The 19,046-nt window shown below is 42.0% G+C and overlaps 1 protein-coding gene across 1 annotated transcript in view; it reads left to right on the top strand.

Annotated features, from left to right (window-relative positions):
- Positions 1-19,046, top strand: part of FCHO1 (FCH and mu domain containing endocytic adaptor 1) — a 183,673-nt gene that overhangs the window by 54,378 nt on the left and 110,249 nt on the right. The window contains exons 5-14 of the mRNA XM_063455469.1: positions 5,982-6,056; positions 7,168-7,309; positions 7,693-7,845; positions 12,548-12,652; positions 12,839-12,937; positions 13,953-14,049; positions 14,173-14,217; positions 15,749-15,821; positions 15,941-15,965; positions 18,252-18,309. Of these exons, the coding sequence (XP_063311539.1) occupies positions 5,982-6,056; positions 7,168-7,309; positions 7,693-7,845; positions 12,548-12,652; positions 12,839-12,937; positions 13,953-14,049; positions 14,173-14,217; positions 15,749-15,821; positions 15,941-15,965; positions 18,252-18,309 (872 nt within the window). The remainder of the gene's footprint in view (positions 1-5,981; positions 6,057-7,167; positions 7,310-7,692; positions 7,846-12,547; positions 12,653-12,838; positions 12,938-13,952; positions 14,050-14,172; positions 14,218-15,748; positions 15,822-15,940; positions 15,966-18,251; positions 18,310-19,046) is intronic.

Here is a 19,046-nt window from a genome sequence, read left to right as displayed (position 1 = left end):
GTCTGCATGCAGAGGGAGGAGATACTGAATGTTTGGATGCATTTTAGGCAGCCACGACCCAGGAAGAATCTCTAACACCCATCTGAGGCGTGGACAGTGAAGTTATCACTAGGCTGTAATGAAAACACTGCATTTTCTCTGAAAATACATTGTTTACAGTAAAAAGGTAATGAAGGTAATGATTCTACTAACCAGAACAAATTCAATAAGCTGTCCCCGGTGGGCAGTAGTACTGCAACATATTGCTGGCAGACATCCCGGTCACAGGGATACACAGGGCGGCCGGGCCCTGTAAAGTAATGGGCCCGGTCGCACCTGCGACCGCGGTAGGTCAGCCATTGATAAAGTGGTGTAAAGCATGCTACCACTGGACTCTGGAGCAGTGGAAACGTCCTGTGGAGTGTCAAATCGCGCATAGGTTTTGCAGTCTGATGGGCGGGTTTGTGTTTAGCGGATGCCATAAGTACATTACCTGCCTGACTGCATTGTGCGACTGTAAAGTTTAGAGGAGGGTTAATGTTATGGGTTGTTTTTCAGGGGTTGGTCTAAGGAAATCTTAATGCTTCAGCATACCAAGACTTTTTGAACAATATTATGCTTCCAACTTCATGGGAACAGTTTTAGGAAGGTTCTTTTCCAAAATGACTGTGTTCAGCATACCAAGACTTTTTGAACATTATTATGCTTCCAACTTCATGGGAACAGTTTTAGGAAGGCTCTTTTCCAACATGACTGTGTCCTAGTGCACAAAGCAAGGTCCATAAAGATATGGTTGGATGTGATTGGTGTGGAAGAACCTGATGGACCGCACAGAGCTCTGACCTCTACGCCATCAAACATCTTCTGGATGAACTGGAGCAGCGATTATATGCCAAGCCTTCTCAGCCAACATCAGTGCCAGACCTAACAAATGCTCTCAGGGATGTGTAAATCCTACCGCCCAATACCCGGGCAGGTTGATGTTTTGTTTTTTTTCTGTTTTTTATCGGGCTAGCAGCAGAGCTAAAATATTTATTTATTTTTTGTCCCTAGGACCCAGATCCATTGCATAGCTGTAGGGGACTTGGATCTTCTTTCAAGGCATCGAGGGCCGGTGTGTCCATAACACGGCACAAACAGCTGCCATAGGGCGCACTACCTCTGGGGGCGCAAGATTCGAGTGAACAGCAAGAGGGAAGCGCACAGCGCTCCCTCCTACCAGTCACTCAGTGTAGCATGGCCGAGCAGATCGAACCACGGTACAGGAGCTTCAGTTGACTTCACTGAGAGAGCACTTCCTGTTAGTCTGGCCAGGTACAGGACACCAAAGCTTCTGTACCGCGGTCTGCTCCACCCGGTCAAACCACAAGAGAGGTAGGAGGCATACGAGGCAGGGGGTTGGGTTGACACCAAGGGACAGGGAGGGGAAATGACCACTAAGGGACAGGGAGGGGAAAGGACCACTAAGGGACAGGGAGGGGAAAGGACCACTAAGGGACAGGGAGGGGAAAGGACCACTAAGGGACAGGGAAGGGAGGGGTAAAGGACCACTAAGGGACAGGGAAGAGAGGAGGTAAGACAACTAAGGGACAGGGAAGGGAGGAGGGGGAAAGACCACTAAGGGACAGGGACAGGGAGGGGGGCAGGGCTGGCCTTAGGAGTGTGAGAGCTGTGCGCCATGCCAACAGGGGCGCCTGACGGCACAACAGGCCTTGCTCTACATCAGAGCGCCCTGTAAGGGAGAGTTTATGCGCCAGCTGGCCGGCCTGCCCTTAACTCTTTATTGGCCAGTGAGAAGATTGAGGATCTCCTTCACGGTCCTATGTCTGCCCGACAGGGAGGAGCGATTAGAGCGTTTCAGTTTTGCACATTCGCCGAGTGCAGATACTGAGCACTTCTCTCGCAAGCTCTGCATTCAGAGAGTTGCCGTGGATTTCCACAGTAACGCTCTACCTTTAGTGCGGAGCTCAAGAGGAAGGCTCCTCTCTGCACAGGAGAAGGTGCAGCACTGAAGCGCAGGCAGAGACCACTGGACCCCACCTCCCTTTAATGAACTTCAATAAATAGTAAAAATACAAAACAAAAACATGAAATTGCCTTCCTACCCAACTACATCCCTATCCCACCCCACACAATGTGCCCTACACGCACTACATCCCTATCCCACTCTCTGAGGCCTACATACACTACATAACTATCCCACCCCACACAATGTGCCTTACACGCTCTGCATAACCTACAAACATACACACTACATCCCTATCCCACACTATAGTCTGTTCCCTACATGCATGTCCCGCACGACACCATGTTCCCCACACACACTATATCCCTTTCCCACACCTTACTATATTCCCTACACTCACTACATAACCTACACATTACATCCTTATCCCACCTCACACACTGTTCCTTACACTTCCTACACAGTACATCGCTATCCCACCCTACACTATATTTTCAAAGACCAGTTTTTAAAGGGGCGCTCTAGGCACCAGAGCCACTAGAGTTTAATGTAGTGGTTCTGGAGCAAAGATGTTGATCTGTAGGCTCAGCAGTTTAAGCACTTCTTTTATCACGCATGTCAATGGATAAAAATGGCCTCATGAGGTTGCCTCAGTTAATAATTGTTATATTTTTTGATATGTTAAGCTACAATTCTCATTTGGAAATGATTCTGTTTAAGTTCACTACCTACTTGCATTTGTTGATTGCATTTAAGTATTGTTAGGTCTGTCTCCTAAGTTACTATCAATAAAGAAGTTATTTAAATATGGTTTTGAAACAATTTATATTTTGTATTAGGACATGTAGCTTGGGCAAACGCTGTAGTCCCTGGACAAGTATTTTTTTTTTTTTTATATATATATATATATATATATTTTTTAATTTCTACACCCCTGGCTCTACTGGATTAATGGGCAAAAGTTCCCACAGAACCACTCCAAAATCTTAAGGAAAAACTTTCTAGAAGAGTGGAAGCTGTTAAAGCTGCAAAGAGGAGGAACCAACTTCATACTAATGTTTATGTATTTAGAATGCAATGTCATAAATGTCCATGTTGGTGTAATGGTAAGGTGTCTCAAGACATCTGTCCATATAGTGTAATTGTTAACTGGTCATTCCCCATCATTGCTCTGTCGTAGTGAAGTAGACCACATTAATCCTGTTTTATCGCCTCACAGTATAGCAGAGGTCCGAAAAACAGTGGCAAAAAGGCGGTATCATTAGTGAACCCAAAGAATACTGCTGGGGAGAATATCTTACAGGGTTACTCACTAAATTAAAAATGAATTTCACAATTAAGGCTTGGGTAGCCAAACTTGAAAAATTCAGTTTTCAGTTTGATTACTCTGGCCTTGAATTTGAGATATAATTATTTTGGTAAACAACCTGGGTCTGATAAAGCAAACAGGCTTAAATATTTCACCCAGGGCATATTCCTTTTAGTGATGACCGTATACTGCGGGGCAGGATATAAATGTTATGTGGTTACAGGCTGTATTTAAAGTGAATAAACCTGTTACATATCTTTAATCTTTGTTATAGTCCAGTCAAGCAACATACTGAGAGTTATTGTAATGCATGTCAGGGGCTGAGATATAAAGTAAATGATTAAACCGGATAATTTGTTTATTGTAAGCAGACAATGTGATCTCCATGTGTGTTGTCAAGGAGATGGTGATGGTTAACGATAAGTTCAGAATTAATCAGAATTTAAGGGTTACTAGGAAAAGGTTTATTTTATTTTTTGAATGAAAATGTAAGTAAACAAGCTGAAAGTATTCTATTCCATGGGGAAAAAAAGAAACCTGGTTCAGTTACTCTAAATGCAGGTTGCCATATTAAAGGGAAACTCCAGTGCCAGGAAAACAATCCGTTTTCCTGGCACTGGAGGTGCCCTCTCCCTCCCACCCCCCAATCCCCGGTTACTGAAGGGATGAAATCCCCTTCAGTCACTTACCTGAGGCAGCGACAATGTCCCTCGTCGCTGTCTCCTCCTCCGCGCCGCTTCTCCTTCTGATTTCCGTCGTCCGGTGGGCGAGACTGATCCCGCCCACCGGCCGAGGAGACCTAAGGCGCGGCAATGCCGCGCATGCGCATTAGGTCTCCCCATAGGAAAGCATTGAAAACGAATTTCAATGCTTTCCTAGGGGGAAATGAGCGACACTGGAGGTCCTCACACAGCGTGAGGACGTCCAGCGATGCTCTAGCAAGGAAAATCCTTGCTAGAAATCAGGAAGTGACCTTCTGGTGGCTGTCTAGTAGACAGCCACTAGAGGTGGAGTTTACCCTGCAATGTAATTATTGCAATTTATAAAAAAAACTGCAATAATTACAGTTGCAGGGTTAGGAGTAGTGGGAGTTGGCACCCAGACCACTCCAATGGGCGGAAGTGCCTGGAGTGTCCCTTTAACACTAAAACAGAAACTGTCATCAAGAACTTGTATTTTTGCTGGTAAACTGAGTTCAAAATATCTCCCCTCTTCAGGAGGCAGGGCTGCCACAACCGACTGCATGCATCATGCAATCTCTCTCACATAGTAGCTCCACTACAGTACTCCAATGTATTTGTCTGTCATGACAATCTATTTGTCCTGTAACAAATTAATTTAATTTACAAAGATTGGGGTTCCTGCCTAGAGTCCTGGACATTGACAGGGCTATTTGCTAAACTCTGAATTTTCAAGTTATAGCTCAATGGAAAAACAGTGGCAAAATAGCTAATCTGGAAAAAATAATCTAGTTTTGCTTTAATCACAAAATGGCTATTCTTGTTTCAGTTTTGCCATCTAGATTTATTTTGCAAAAACTCTGAATTGTCACCCTCTGCCTGCCTTTAGTTTCTCCCTTTTGTGGTCGCTGTGTGCAATGTATCCTGGTCGTATGGAATTGGTGTGTGTGCTGGCTGCATGCAGTGTGTACTTGCGTGCATGTTTGCTGCATGCAGTGTGTGCTAGCTGTACTCTTAACTCTGTCTCTGACTTGTCCCCTTCACTTCTCTTTTCTTCATCCATGAATGTTGCTACCGGGATATGACATCATGCTGTATCCCAGCTGACTTCAACTCTGTGCAATAAGCTGTGGTGGTTATGGTGCTCGCAGTGTTCTTTCAAGAACGTCTGTCCGATACAAATGTCTACGGGCTCTATTCAGTAAACTTTGATTTGCCATATGTGGATAGCTGTCTTACAAAGTAGCAAAATCTTACAACATTTTTACCTAAAACAGCAGACTTTGAAAATCGTTATCAATTTTCTAACCACTTACATGTGAGTACACCAAGCGACAGCTCCTAGAGTAAGGTGATTTTAAACATTTGCTTGGAGAGCCAACCAAATGGGAACTCAACCACTGAGCCTGTAGGCAGATCAAAAAGATCTCCTGACTAACCTTACTCAATTCTGCAAGTAGCCTCCCACATACACATAGATTGACATGCACTCATGCACACATTCTCACAAACAACTCCTATCACACATAGAAATCCCATGAAAGATGTGCAGACTCCCATTACATAAAGTAGAACCTGATTAGAACAGTGGCCTTAGAACCAGGAAACCCAGGTTCGAATCTTGGTCCGACCACCTCACCAATGGTGTTTGTATTTAATATATATATATTAAATATCCTCTTGCTTGAATTTTACAATGCTGCAGAATATGTTGGCTCTATAAATATTATGAATGATAATAACTAATCTCCCAGAGTCGTCTTTTTTTTTTTTTTAAGAAACAAAGTAGAGATGGGGGAGGCACCAGTCCTGTCTGTTGTGCCAATACGTAAAACAAGGCATTAGTTATTGTGTCTACACACTTATCTCTGTACATTATATGGAATTTGCTGAGAAATTTGCTAGTCCTTTAATTTTAAAGCAAAAGCAAACTTGTGTTAAGTTTCATATGCAAAAGGTTAGCTTACAATCTCATTGTTTCTGCTAGTGTAAAAGTGCATTCCTTCAAACATCATTGATTTTGATTGCTTATTTATATTGTGTACAGGGCAGCAGTGGAGGAAAACTACTCAAAATCTATGCAGAAACTGTCCAAGATGGTGAGCAGTGGAAGCCACCTGGGGTAAGTAATAAACACTTTGGACATAAAATAATAATCATGTGATCTTCTTGCTAATTTGCAGTCCTATAGTGATAGCCAGGTCTAAAACGTACGCACTGCTGCAGATGACCTTCTGTAATGTGACTGCCATTAATGTTCAGGGCTGCAGCATGTTCACATCACATACCTTGATTACTTCTTTTACACCTTAGATTGTGAGCTGCTAATCTTGCCTGAAACACACCTTCTGTAATAACCTGCTGTCTACTTTTGCACTTGGCATACTTTAATGGGGTAATTTGAATCTGTTTGCTGATAAAATGCCTCTAAATGAGACTTGAGAATAGCAATCAAAATTCAGAGTTTGTCATTTTAATAAACACAATCCTGGCAGATATGCACCAAGGAGTCTTGTTATAATCTGCCGTTATAGCTCGGCACTTGTTCTCAAAATGCTTTCACTGTGCTCTCTCTCACAGACAATCACAAGCTCCTCCTGCCCAGCTCAACATGACTGGCCCTGGGAAAGTGGTTCCCAGCATTGCTGATCATGTAGGCGTTGTTTTGTTAGTGCAACACTGACTACTTCTGTTTATGGAACAGGGGTTACATTTTAGCCTAGTATCTCATTAAGCAGCAATATATCATTGATGATAATGATCTATGCATCTCCTGATTAGGTCTGATGGCTAACTATGAATATGTTGTGATAGGTTCACTGAAATCATGTGAACAGTGTTTACATTGTGTAGGTAGAATCCAAGATAATGACTTTTTTATTTTATTTTTTTCTTAGAACCGCTAAGCGTTATGGATCTTGCTTACATCACATCTATGCAACCTCCTGCGTAAATTAAATAATTAATTAGATTAATTGATATATCTCTAAAAAGAATGCACATAAAATCCATTTTCAGCGAGCGGGGTGGGGGGGGGGGGTGAGGGGGGGGGGGAGGTTGAGAGCGCTGCTTAGATTACATATTTTGTAGAAAAAAAAATACCATTAATTTGGAAATTAGCTGTCACAATTGTCCATTGTAATCTTGTAGTTATGGGAAAACCGTTATTATTCTGTCCATTTTTGTAGTTGTAAAATATGAAGATATGTAATGAACAGGTCTCCTTTCAACAGGACTTTTGCCCCAATGTGGGAGATGTTCAGGGTGTCCTCTGATAAGCTTGCTCTATGTCATCTTGAACTGAACAAGAAACTGAACGATCTGATCAAGGAGATAAACAGATATGGGGACGAGCAGGTCAAAGTGCATAAAAAGGTATACTGCTGCGTACACGCTAATATGAGTTGTGCACTAGTCTGAGATATAGCAAGGATTCATTATTTTAATATAGTGCAGAATGCCATTGTGTCCTAGCACAATCCTTTGATCTCTTTTCAGTAATGTTATGGGATGTCTAATTATGTTTGTTTTCCTTGTAGACTTCTGCTGAAACAGGTAGACTGCCTTCTTGAGGCAAATATTCATTGTCATTATGCCATAAAACCTGTTTAGTTTTTAGGGTCATCATGCAAGTTTGTCAATCCATGTTTCTGGTGTTTTGCTAGATAAATCAATGGCAGTAAAATAAACACTTGCATTACTATTTTCTAAGATATGCCTAGGAGGACCTAGGACCTAATGTTTTCTTCAATTCACAGTGCAAAGAGGAGATGTCTGGCACTTTAGACGCCATACACCTGCTGCAGTGCAGTTCCCAGCTTCTGCAGAAGTCCAGAGACAATTATTGCAGTAGATTTTCTGAGCAGGAGCGGGTCAGGAAGGAAGGATCACCCCAGAAAGAATTGGACAAGGTGATTGTGTTTGGTAACAGATTCTATAAGGTCTAATGTAGCATTGAAAATCATACAGTTGCTCTTGTGGGAGTCTGACTGAAGCTTAGGTTTGTGTGATGACAATTCTTTCAACTAAGAGTTGGCAAGTTTAGACTCACCGACACGAATACTGCTTAACAGACATTTACCTGAAACTGACACACATTTTAGAATGGAAGTTGCACTAAATTCTGCATTTGCCACTTTGATGACAGATTTGCCTTGTGAGATAGGTGACCGTTATCATTTATTTTTATTATTTATTTTATTTAAAAAAAAATGTCAATATGAGAACTATGAAAATGAACAAAAGCTTACAAAAACTCAGCAGCGCTCATATTCCTTATTATTATTTTTTTTTTGCAATGACTCAACTTGGCTCTCCCCAAGTTAAAAGGATCACCCTGACGTGAACCCCGTGCTCACTGTGCGTAGAGATGTATCCGCTACACCTCGCTGACAAAACCCAAAGATGGACAAAATGGTCCTCCAGGGTTGCTGTATCTCATGCAGAGGGAACTTGACAGCTGTTCGGTTCTTGACTGCCCTTGTGGGTGGGATCAGTCTGATATGCCTTAAAATACGTTCTCTCTCTGTAACCGCACAAGAGAGCAAAAACTATTGTTATTTCTCATTATTTCTATATATATATATTTTGTATATTACTGTACCTGCTCAGTACCTGCTTGTACTTTGTATTTGTGTACGCATACAAATAAAGTAAAATTATTGTATGAGGAAAGTGAACAAGTAAATAATCATTAATGATATAACTGAAAATGGCATGTAGATGGCTATAAGAAAATTATATAAACAAAGTGATGCAAAGGTCAGAAAGTTAATGCCTGTAGAGCAAAAGGCATGGTAAATATGAGCCACAAATAAAAATGTACTTGGTAAGCCCTTTGAACTCTAGGCTTACTGTGGGCAAGTGCTGCTCAGGCCTCCTGTCAGTCAGTGTATCTGATTCTAATAGGTAAAATAGGGGGGAGTATACTGGCTCTGAAAATGTAACTAGATAACAATGTATATGTTGTTTGTCACAGAATAAGATCCACAATAGCTGCTATAACACCCAGTGTATTCTCCCTTATACACCAAAAACAATATCACAATAAACCAAAAGGGTGTAGCGCTGTTCTAAAATATTAATGTAAAATTACTTAACCAGATATGGCACAGTGGTGATTGTAGATACCAGCACAAGTTCCTGGAAAATAAATGCAACTCTAATGGTGTAAAATCACTATGACAATATAGAAGTAGAGGTTTTACAGGGTACTACTCACATTCTCCTGAGCTATAGACCTAGCCTTGTTTTTCGGCATGCAGAAACTGTTCTAAAATCCATTTATACAGTATATATCTCAAATATATAATGGTAGATTTGTCTCTTTAAATGAGATGGATAATTTACACCAATGGGACAAACATTGCACCCAGTAGCGGATCCACAGCCTGATCTTGGGCTCTGGATCCGCCAGACACAATAACCACTACAGCTCAGTGTAGTGGTTATGGTGCCAATAGTGCCGGGACCCCCTCCCAGAGTAAGTAGTCACACCGTTTAAGAACAGTTTGACAACTTACCTGAGGTCTGCTGGGAAATGGGACTGTCATAGGGCATAGGAGCAGTGGGGGGCAGTGTGTGTGTGTGTGTGTGTGTGTGTGTGTGGGGGGGGGGGGGTGGCAGTGTCTGTGTGTAGGGGGGCAGTGTATGTGTGTGTAGGGGGGCAGTGTATGTGTGTGTAGGGGGGCAGTGTATGTGTGTGTGGGGGGCAGTGTATGTGTGTGTGGGGGGCAGTGTGTGTGTGTGTGGGGGGGCAGTGTGTGTGTGTGTGGGGGGGCAGTGTGTGTGTGTGGGGGGGGGCAGTGTGTGTGTGTGGGGGGGGGCAGTGTGTGTGTGTGGGGGGGCAGTGTGTGTGTGTGGGGGGGCAGTGTGTGTGTGTGGGGGGGCAGTGTGTGTGTGTGGGGGGCAGTGTGTGTGTGTGTGGGGGGGCAGTGTATGTGTGTGGGGGGGCAGTATGTGTGTGTGGGGGGCAGTATGTGTGTGTGTGGGGGGCAGTATGTGTGTGTGTGGGGGGCAGTATGTGTGTGTGGGGGGGGCAGTATGTGTGTGTGGGGGGGGCAGTATGTGTGTGTGGGGGGGGCAGTATGTGTGTGTGTGGGGGCAGTATGTGTGTGTGGGGGGGGCAGTATGTGTGTGTGTGGGGGGCAGAGTGTGTGGGGGGCAGTGTGTGTGGGGGGCAGTGTGTGTGGGGAGCAGTGTGTGTGTGTGTGGGGAGCAGTGTGTGTGTGTGGGGAGCAGTGTGTGTGTGGGGAGCAGTGTGTGTGTGTGGGGGGGCAGTATGTGTGTGTGGGGGGGCAGTATGTGTGTGTGTGGGGGGCAGTGTGTGTGTGGGGGGCAGTGTGTGTGGGGGGGCTGTGTGTGTGTGTGGGGAGCAGTGTGTGTGTGTGTGGGGAGCAGTGTGTGTGTGTGGGGAGCAGTGTGTGTGTGTGGGGAGCAGTGTGTGTGTGTGGGGAGCAGTGTGTGTGAGTGGGGGGCAGTGTGTGTGTGGGGGGCAGTGTGTGTGTGGGGGCAGTGTGTGTGTGGGGGGGGCTGTGTGTGGGGAGCAGTGTGTGTGTGTGTGTGGGGCAGTGTGTGTGTGTGGGGGGGCAGTGTGTGTGTGTGTGGGGGGGCAGTGTGTGTGTGTGTGGGGGGGGCAGTGTGTGTGTGTGTGGGGGGGGCAGTGTGTGTGTGTGTGGGGGGGGGGCAGTGTGTGTGTGTGTGTGGGGGGGGGGCAGTGTGTGTGTAGGGGGGGGCAGTGTGTGTGTAGGGGGGGGCAGTGTGTGTGTAGGGGGGGGCAGTGTGTGTGTAGGGGGGGCAGTGTGTGTGTAGGGGGGGCAGTGTGTGTGTGGGGGGGGCAGTGTGTGTGTGTGTGGGGGGGGCAGTGTGTGTGTGTGTAGGGGGGGCAGTGTGTGTGTAGGGGGGGCAGTGTGTGTGTAGGGGGGGGCAGTGTGTGTGTAGGGGGGGCAGTGTGTGTGTGTAGGGGGGGGCAGTGTGTGTGTGTAGGGGGGGGCAGTGTGTGTGTTTGTGTGTGTGTATGTGGGGCAATTGCCCCGTTGCCCCCTCGCCCCCTCCACTGGATCCGCCACTGATTGCACCTTATATGTGTATGTAGATACTTTTTATCACTTTTTATAAATAATGGATACTTTTTATTGATACTTTTTATCAATTATATATATTGGGAATTTATCCTTGGTTTCCCGTTTTCTTCCCTTTTTTCCCTTTCATGTACATATGTGTTTATTCACATTATTATATATTTGAGAGATATACTGTATAAATGGATTTTGGAAGCGTTTCTGCATGCCAAAAAACGAGACTGGCAACATGAAACCGCATACGTCATAACCGGACGTGGGAACGAATGCAAGGTTTGTAGCGCAGTGATTACCCGCCGGAAGAACGAACGGACATTGGCGCGCAAATACGAAAGTACACAGCGTTCTCTTCATTAAGAAGTGGTATTTAAACAGGACTCTGGATACATGGAGGATCACTTAGAAGGATTTCACCCAGCTGATTTGGCGAAACGGAAAGATATACTGATCACCTTATGCCCTTACTGTTTATGTATTTTAATAGTTTTATTTTTACATTTGTTTTTATCTAGATTTTATTTGTTATATATTCTTTTGGGAATCTATACCCAGTAATAAATATTCTCTATTATACATATCCCGGGCTTTTTGGTTCCTGTTTATAGGAGTGTAGTCCTTAAACTACACATAACGCTGTGATAGAGCCTATTGACGGCTCCACTTTTGTAAATATACCTATTTTAGATACTCTCATCTCGCTATATTGCACCATATATATCTCTTGTTTGAGTTCAATTCTAGGATTATCAGATAAATTACAATAAAGAAGGGGAAGGTCGCCTTAACAGACCTGTAGGCGTTTCATCCCTGAGATAGGTCTATAGCTCAGGAGAATGTGAGTAGTACCCTGTAAAACTTCTACTTCTATTTTGTCATAGTGATTTTACACCATTACAGTTGTATTTATTTTCCAGGAACTTGTGATGGTATCTACCATCACCACTGTGCCATATCTGGTTAAGTAATTTTACATTAATATTTTAGAACAGCGCTACACCCTTTTGGTTTACAGTGTATCTGATTGTCCAGTCTTGCTGACTGGTGCAAGGATTATCTGTATTACAGCTAAAGGTGGTGAGAAGTCTAGTAACCCACTACTGTAGTTAGGTTCTGCTTCAGACAAAATTAGAACAGTCTCTGTAGGAGGTCATTTGTAATCCTGCTGCTCCCCCCATATATTTATTTGCATGATCACAGTAACTTGATAACCAGTGCCAAGTGTTCCCTTAGTGTACCAAAAGAGTACAGAGATGGAGATTAGTCAGAGATGGACTGACGCGTTTTAAATTAAAATGATGCATAAGGATTCAAGAACCTATGTCTCCTTTTTCACGTTAACCTCTGGTTTCGTTTTAGCCATTTGGTTAGAGAAGAATAATTTGTAACTGTTTACCTGTTTATTTCTCTGTTCCTTCTGGTTAAATCAGTTACATGTGGATTATAAATCCAGCTACTCCCTGGGTAATTTTTACGCTTTGTATTCACTTAGTGCTACAGATACATAGACATGAAATGTTTTGCTTCAATCTTCCAGGCAGAGCTAAAGACCAGGAAAGCTGCAGAGTCACTGCGTTGCTCTGTGGAGAAATACAATGCTATACGCAAGGAGTTTGAAGAGAAGATGTTGCAGTCTGCACAGGTCTGTTATATACTACCCAAATCTCTCTCTTCCTTTACCTGTTGTCTCTCTAATTCCAAATAGTGTATTGCTAGATGCTATTTATGCTCTACCTAGATGAGCTAATGACTTATTTACAATGCCTAGCAGCAATGGTGTGTATTTTTATTTATTACATTTTAATGAGCCATTAAATGTCTCCATCAGGTATTCCAGGACACAGAGGCTACTCATCTCAGACACATGAAGAGACTTGTTACAGCATACTCTCACTCGGTGGAAGACACTCACGTGCAAATTGGGCAGGTGAACACCCTATCTGGTTCTTTATGATTACATATTCTTTATGATGTGTGCTTTATCTTAGCCTCCTGCCAAACCTCTTCTCCTTTAGAAACGGAATTGAACCTCTTGTCGTATGTAGAGAAGTGACTTTTCAGCTTTTAGTACCCTGGCAGCTTGTCTTCATAAGAATGATGTAAAACTATTATATTAAAAGAAGTCTGTGAGCATAAAAAGTATTGACATTTACATACCAAGCCAAAGATAATTATGGGCTCAAAATTAAGATTTTACCCCTTTACCCCCTTTGGATACCACTGTATAACTGAGGGTTAGGTAACCTTTGGCACTACAGATATGGACTGCATCTCCTGTAATATACTTAGAGCCATTATATTGGCAAGGCATCTGAGAAGATGTTGTCCACAACATCTGGAATGCTGAAAGTTACCTACCCCTGCAATAACCTACTCTTACTTGAAGGGACACTCCAGGCACCCAGACCACTCCAATGGGTAGAAGAAGTCTTGGTGCCAACTCCCACTACCCTTAACCCTGCAAGTGTAATTATTGCAGATTTTTATAAACTGCAATAATTACCTTGCAGGGTTAACTCCACCTCTAGTGGCTCCTATGGAGAGCTCTGCCGCGCATTAGGTCTCCCTGGCCGGCAGGCGGGATCAATGTCGCCCACCGACCGACGTAATGAAGAGGAGGAGGAGGAGCAGCGGCGGCGACCCGAAACCACCGCAGAGGGACATCGGCGAGGGTCTCAGGTAAGTGACTGAAGGGGTTTTCACCCCTTCAGCAACCGGTGATTGGGAGGTGGGAGGGAGAGGGGACCTGCAGTGACAGAAAAACAAATTGTTTTCCTGGCACTGGAGAGTCCCTTTAAATTTCATCTAATTATACTGAAATTATTTTATTTTTTATTTTTTTAGGAGTGCACCAATAATGTAAGATTAGCACTCATTTAATTGTTTGCTGAACTTCCACTGAAGTATCTCAGTCTTGATTTTTTATGCCATTGTCTCTACAGGTTCAAGAAGAATTTAAACACAATATTGAAAATGTAGCTATAGAAAAACTGATCAGGAGGTTTGCAGAAACTAATGGTACCGGAACAGACCGTCCAGGTAATAGAATTAGACTAGAGATACAATAGAAGGAAGGAATGGTGAGGTGATTGCTTTATGAGAAGAGTGCTAGCTCTCCTTTTACCCATGTATACCCTAATTTGTGTAAATGATTTATTTCAGAGGCTGTGGAGTTTGAAGGTTTTCGCTTCCCCACGTCTGTAGAAGGCAAGTAGACCATTAAAGTTTTCTCCCATCTTTACTTGGGCTGTCCTTTAAAGAAAGTCTCCTATAGGCTGTGTCAATATGTACAGTTGCAAGAAAAAGTATGTGAACTGATCATCATCTAAGTCACAACAAGAGACAATCACAGTCTGCTTAAACTAATAACACACAAAGAATGAAATGTTGCCATGTTTTTATTGAACACACCATGTAAACATTCACAGTGCAGGTGGAAAAAGTATGTGAACCCTTGAATTTAATAACTGGTTGAACCTCCTTTGGCAGCAATAACTTCAACCAAACTTTCCTGTAGTTGCAGATCAGACGTGCACAACGGTCAGGAGTAATTCTTGACCATTCCTCTTTACAGAACTGTTTCAGTTCAGCAATATTCTTGGGATGTCTGGTGTGAATCGCTTTCTTGAGGTCATGCCACAGCATTTCAATTGGGTTGAGGTCAGGACTCTGACTGGGCCACTTCAGAAGGCGTATTTTCTTCTGTTTAAGCCATTCTGTTGTTGATTTACGTCTATGCTTTGGGTCATTGTCCTGTTGCAACACCCATCTTCTGTTGAGCTTCAGCTGGTAGACAGATGGCCTTAAGTTCTCCTGCAAAATGTCTTGATAAACTTGGGAATTGATTTTTCCTTCGATGATCGCAATCCGTCCAGGCCCTGACACAGCAAAGCAGCACCAAACCATGATGCCCCAACCACCATACTTTACAGTTGGGATGAGGTTTTGATGTTGGTGTGCTGTGCCTTTTTTTCGCCACACATAGTGTTGTGTGTTTCTTCCAAACAACTCAACTTTGGTTTCATCTGTCCACAGAATATTTTGCCAGTACTGCTGTGGAACATCCAGGTGCTCTTGTGCAAACTGTAAACATGCAGCAATGTTTTGTTTGGACAGCAGTGGCTTCCTCTGTGGTATCCTCCCATGAAATCCATTCTTGTTTAGCGTTTTACGTATTGTAGATTCGCTAACAGGGATGTTAGCATTTGCCAGTGACTGTTGTAAGTCCTTAGCTGACACTCTAGGATTCTTCTTCACCTCATTGAGCAGTCTGCGCTGTGCTCTTGCAGTCATCTTTACTGCACGGCCACTCCTAGGGAGAGTAGCAGCAGTGATGAACTTTCTCCATTTATAGACAATTTTTCTTACCGTGGACTAATGAAAAGCAAGGCTTTTGGAGATACTTTTATAACCCTTTCCAGCTTTATGCAAGTCAACAATTCTTAATCATAGGTCTTCTGAGAGCTCTTTTGTGCGAGGCATCATTCACATCAGGCAATGCTTCTTGTGAAAAGCAAACCCAGAACTGGTGTGTGTTTTTAATAGGGCAGCTGTAACCAACACCTCCAATCTCATCTCATTGATTGGACTCCAGTTGGCTGACATCTCACTCCAATTAGCTCTTGGAGATGTCATTAGTCTAGGGGTTCACATACTTTTTCTTGCAACTGTATAAAATTACTAAACCAGCCAAATAAAAATGAATAGTAAGATGTTTCTCTTATATTTTTTCTGCCAGGTGTAAAGCGTACATGGTCAAAACCTTTCCGTATTCGAGGCTTGAGCCGGAGAGAGAAAGACACTCACCCTGTGTAAGCCCTCTAGTATATTTCTGAAGTGTGTTTTGTTGTTGTTTTTAAATTGAGTTTAATAGCCTTATCAGTGGCAATGAACCTAACAATCCTTTTTGTGTGTTACATCTGTCCTGCAGGGAATCCTCCGAGCCAGAATGTGTGGTACGTAAACTGTATTTGTTCATTTAGCGGTGCTTCTAAAATGTTTTGTTTTTGTTTTGTAAAACTGTTTTCTTATGAGAACCGTAGATTTCCCCCAAGAAATGCAGCTCATTGGGACATCTTTCAGAAGACAGCTGCAGTCTGCTGGTCCTCCCATGCATCTCTCTGCTTCAATTCACTGCTTTGGGTTTATAAAATATACAATATTTTTATGTGGTCACCCTCTTGTTATAAACACTTTACGTTTTAGTATTTGGGATGTTTGCAACTATTAATCAAGTTTTGAGAAACAATGGGAATAGAGGGATGCAAAAATAATGGCAGAAACCTATTCGGTTCAATAATTCCAACCAGACCCAATAAATTATTCAATAAAAGGAAAAAAAATCAAACCTAGTATTTGTAATTGTCTAAGCAGGTATACCGTGCATGTATAATTGCTAAAAATATTTTTCATCTAGGAATCAAATGTTTGCTCCTTCAACTGCTTACATATTCATATACTGAGCAATTTGTAGAGAACAATATGTGATGAAGGGGATAAAACTGTTAAAAGGAGTGTAAAAAGTCAAAAGAAACAATGTAGGGGATTGAGAGGATAGGGAGAGAAGAAGAGAGGAAAAAAGAGTAAGTGGGTAAGAGGTGAAATAGGGAAAGATGGTTTCATGAGAGGAGATAAGTGGGAAGGTGTGCAGTCTGAAAGAGTTAGGCAGGTCAACAGAGGTATCGGTTGACAAATGTGTTACTTTGGTTAGGCAGTAGGCACAGCAGCCTTTGGTTTTACACCCAGCATTCCAAAGAAGGCAAGATATCCCTCTTTCAGGACTACCGGGTAGTTCATTAAACTACATAAGGAACTCTTAGCACTACAGAGTTTTTGTGTTTTCATGATGTTTGTGATGCTACAGTAATGCTGCATCTGTAAAGGCCTCAGGGCGCAACCAAAAGATTAATGAGAACTATAAATTTCCCTTCGAATGATCAGTCCCGCTGTATGTGGAGCAGGCTACCCTTGCCTCGCCTAACACCTACAACAGCGATTTGAGGATTCTGGGAGTCAGACATGCAAAATTGGTTGTGTCCTAGCAGTGGTGAGCCATTATGGTTGAAGAAACATAATTTGGTGCAATTAATCCTCTTTAAAAGTTAACATGTAAACATCATCTTTACACTTATCAGTGCACAGAGACAAGATTCCTGTTTTCGTATAAATAATTGAGGTTCACTTTTAAAATCCTGGTCCTTCACTAAACTGTCATGTTGGTAATTATATTTTTATCTAGCTATCTTAATTCAGTAAGCACTGGTTATCTGTCTGCACGATTATTCTCCTTTAACAAACGACTGTATTTGTGCAATACACCAAAATTCATTACTGATGTGTAATGTCACATCCAATTTATATTTTCTACATTGTTTCATATGCAAGTATAATTACAGTGATAGCTTGCATATATTATTTATGGCATATGGTTTCCACTCAATGGGATAGATGTGTCCAGGAAGAGAAGAGAGGGTCATAACAGGCCAATGTAGTCATAAACCATATTATTACTACTTTATCAGCCTTTGACATTATTTATATTGAAAAATGTGCAAGCCCATTTGGCAAATAAACACACAGGAGGAAAATATCATGTCCTGTCTCATTTGGCAATCCTGTTTGTATGTATCTCTATTTAGACACCAGAGAGACATTTTTGTTAGGGTACCAGTAAGAAGTATGTTTTCATGGTATTTATTTGTTGTTTTTAGTAGTTTTTCATTAATCAAGTTTTCTCTATAACCAAAGAAAATGAGCAACGGGCATCAATTATTGTTAATGTATCAAATAGCTAGGGATATTCATGAATCCATTAAACAGACAGGGTTATTCACTAAAGTTGGAATTCAAAGTGATTTTGAAATTTAAGGAAAAAGTAGCTGAAATGGAAAAAAACAAATCTCTATATCGGCTGTTTTCAGTTTCTCTACCTTGACCTTCAATTAAAAATGTACTTACTTTAATGAATAGCCTGATTGGATTGAGTAATAAATGACTATTTCCTTCATAGGCAGCTTGATTAAATTATTATTAGTGTAAGCTTGTTCTGAGGGTTTTGTTTTGTACAATTGAATGACTTAATCAATTCCTGGTTGCTGCTGAACTGAATATGTTGTAAGTCTTCATTTTTGTGATTTTTTTTTTTTTTTTTTTTTTTATTAAATGTTGTTATTGGTGTTCGAAATTTAGGAAACCTATTCGTATGTGGCAGTACACTTATTTTATTTTTGTATTATTTTAAGGAGATTCCTGATGTAGATGATGAGGGTTTTACAATCCGTCCAGAAGAAAATGTAACCAGTATCCTTTTCAAGTTGTCGGCAAAATCAGCGAAGTGGAGAAACTTGCTGTGTAGTATTTATTTGCAGGTACAAACTGAATCCAAACCAGACCCGATTAACTGGTTAACTGGACCAAGCAAGTATTGTTGGTGTTTAACCAAAAGTTATAGGTCACTTTTTCTGCGTTTGCTTTGAAGAGGTGGTCTGTAGAGCAAGCTTCCTTAACTAATATTGTAATGACCAAAACATTCTATATACTACATGACAGAGGAGTGTAGTGCGTTTTATATGAAGCTCTATTTTTGTTGTATTACGTTATCACATATAGTAAGGGATATTAAAAGTGACTTGGCATCACAAGTGTGGATATGTTAAGCCTGCTTATTGTTACTTTAATTGCTCCAGAAAGTGATTTTTTTTTCAAGTAGACAATTAGTGGCACTTGAAAGACATCTGCATTTTATTGCCAGCAGTTGCGCCATAGGTTTTTTGAAAATCCTGCCCCAACCTGTTCTGATGTTCATTCACTCTCACATTTTCACTTTTGATAATCTTTGTCCTACTGAAGAACTGCAAATTGCTATAATGCATTTGATGCATTAGACGCAGAATATGCATTCTACAGAATTAAAAATTAAAAAAAGGCCTTTTTTTTTTAAAAGAAATGACCATATGTTACCTTCAAATACCAGAAAATGGCATTGTGCCCAATGAATGTATCTATATGGATTTTTTTTTTGTTACTATACCTTGTCT

Source organism: Pelobates fuscus, chromosome 5 (assembly GCF_036172605.1).
Source record: "Pelobates fuscus isolate aPelFus1 chromosome 5, aPelFus1.pri, whole genome shotgun sequence".
In the NCBI taxonomy this organism is placed as follows: Eukaryota; Metazoa; Chordata; class Amphibia; order Anura; family Pelobatidae; genus Pelobates; species Pelobates fuscus.
Note: the sequence above shows the minus strand (reverse complement) of the source record. Positions and strands in the feature narration are given on the sequence as shown.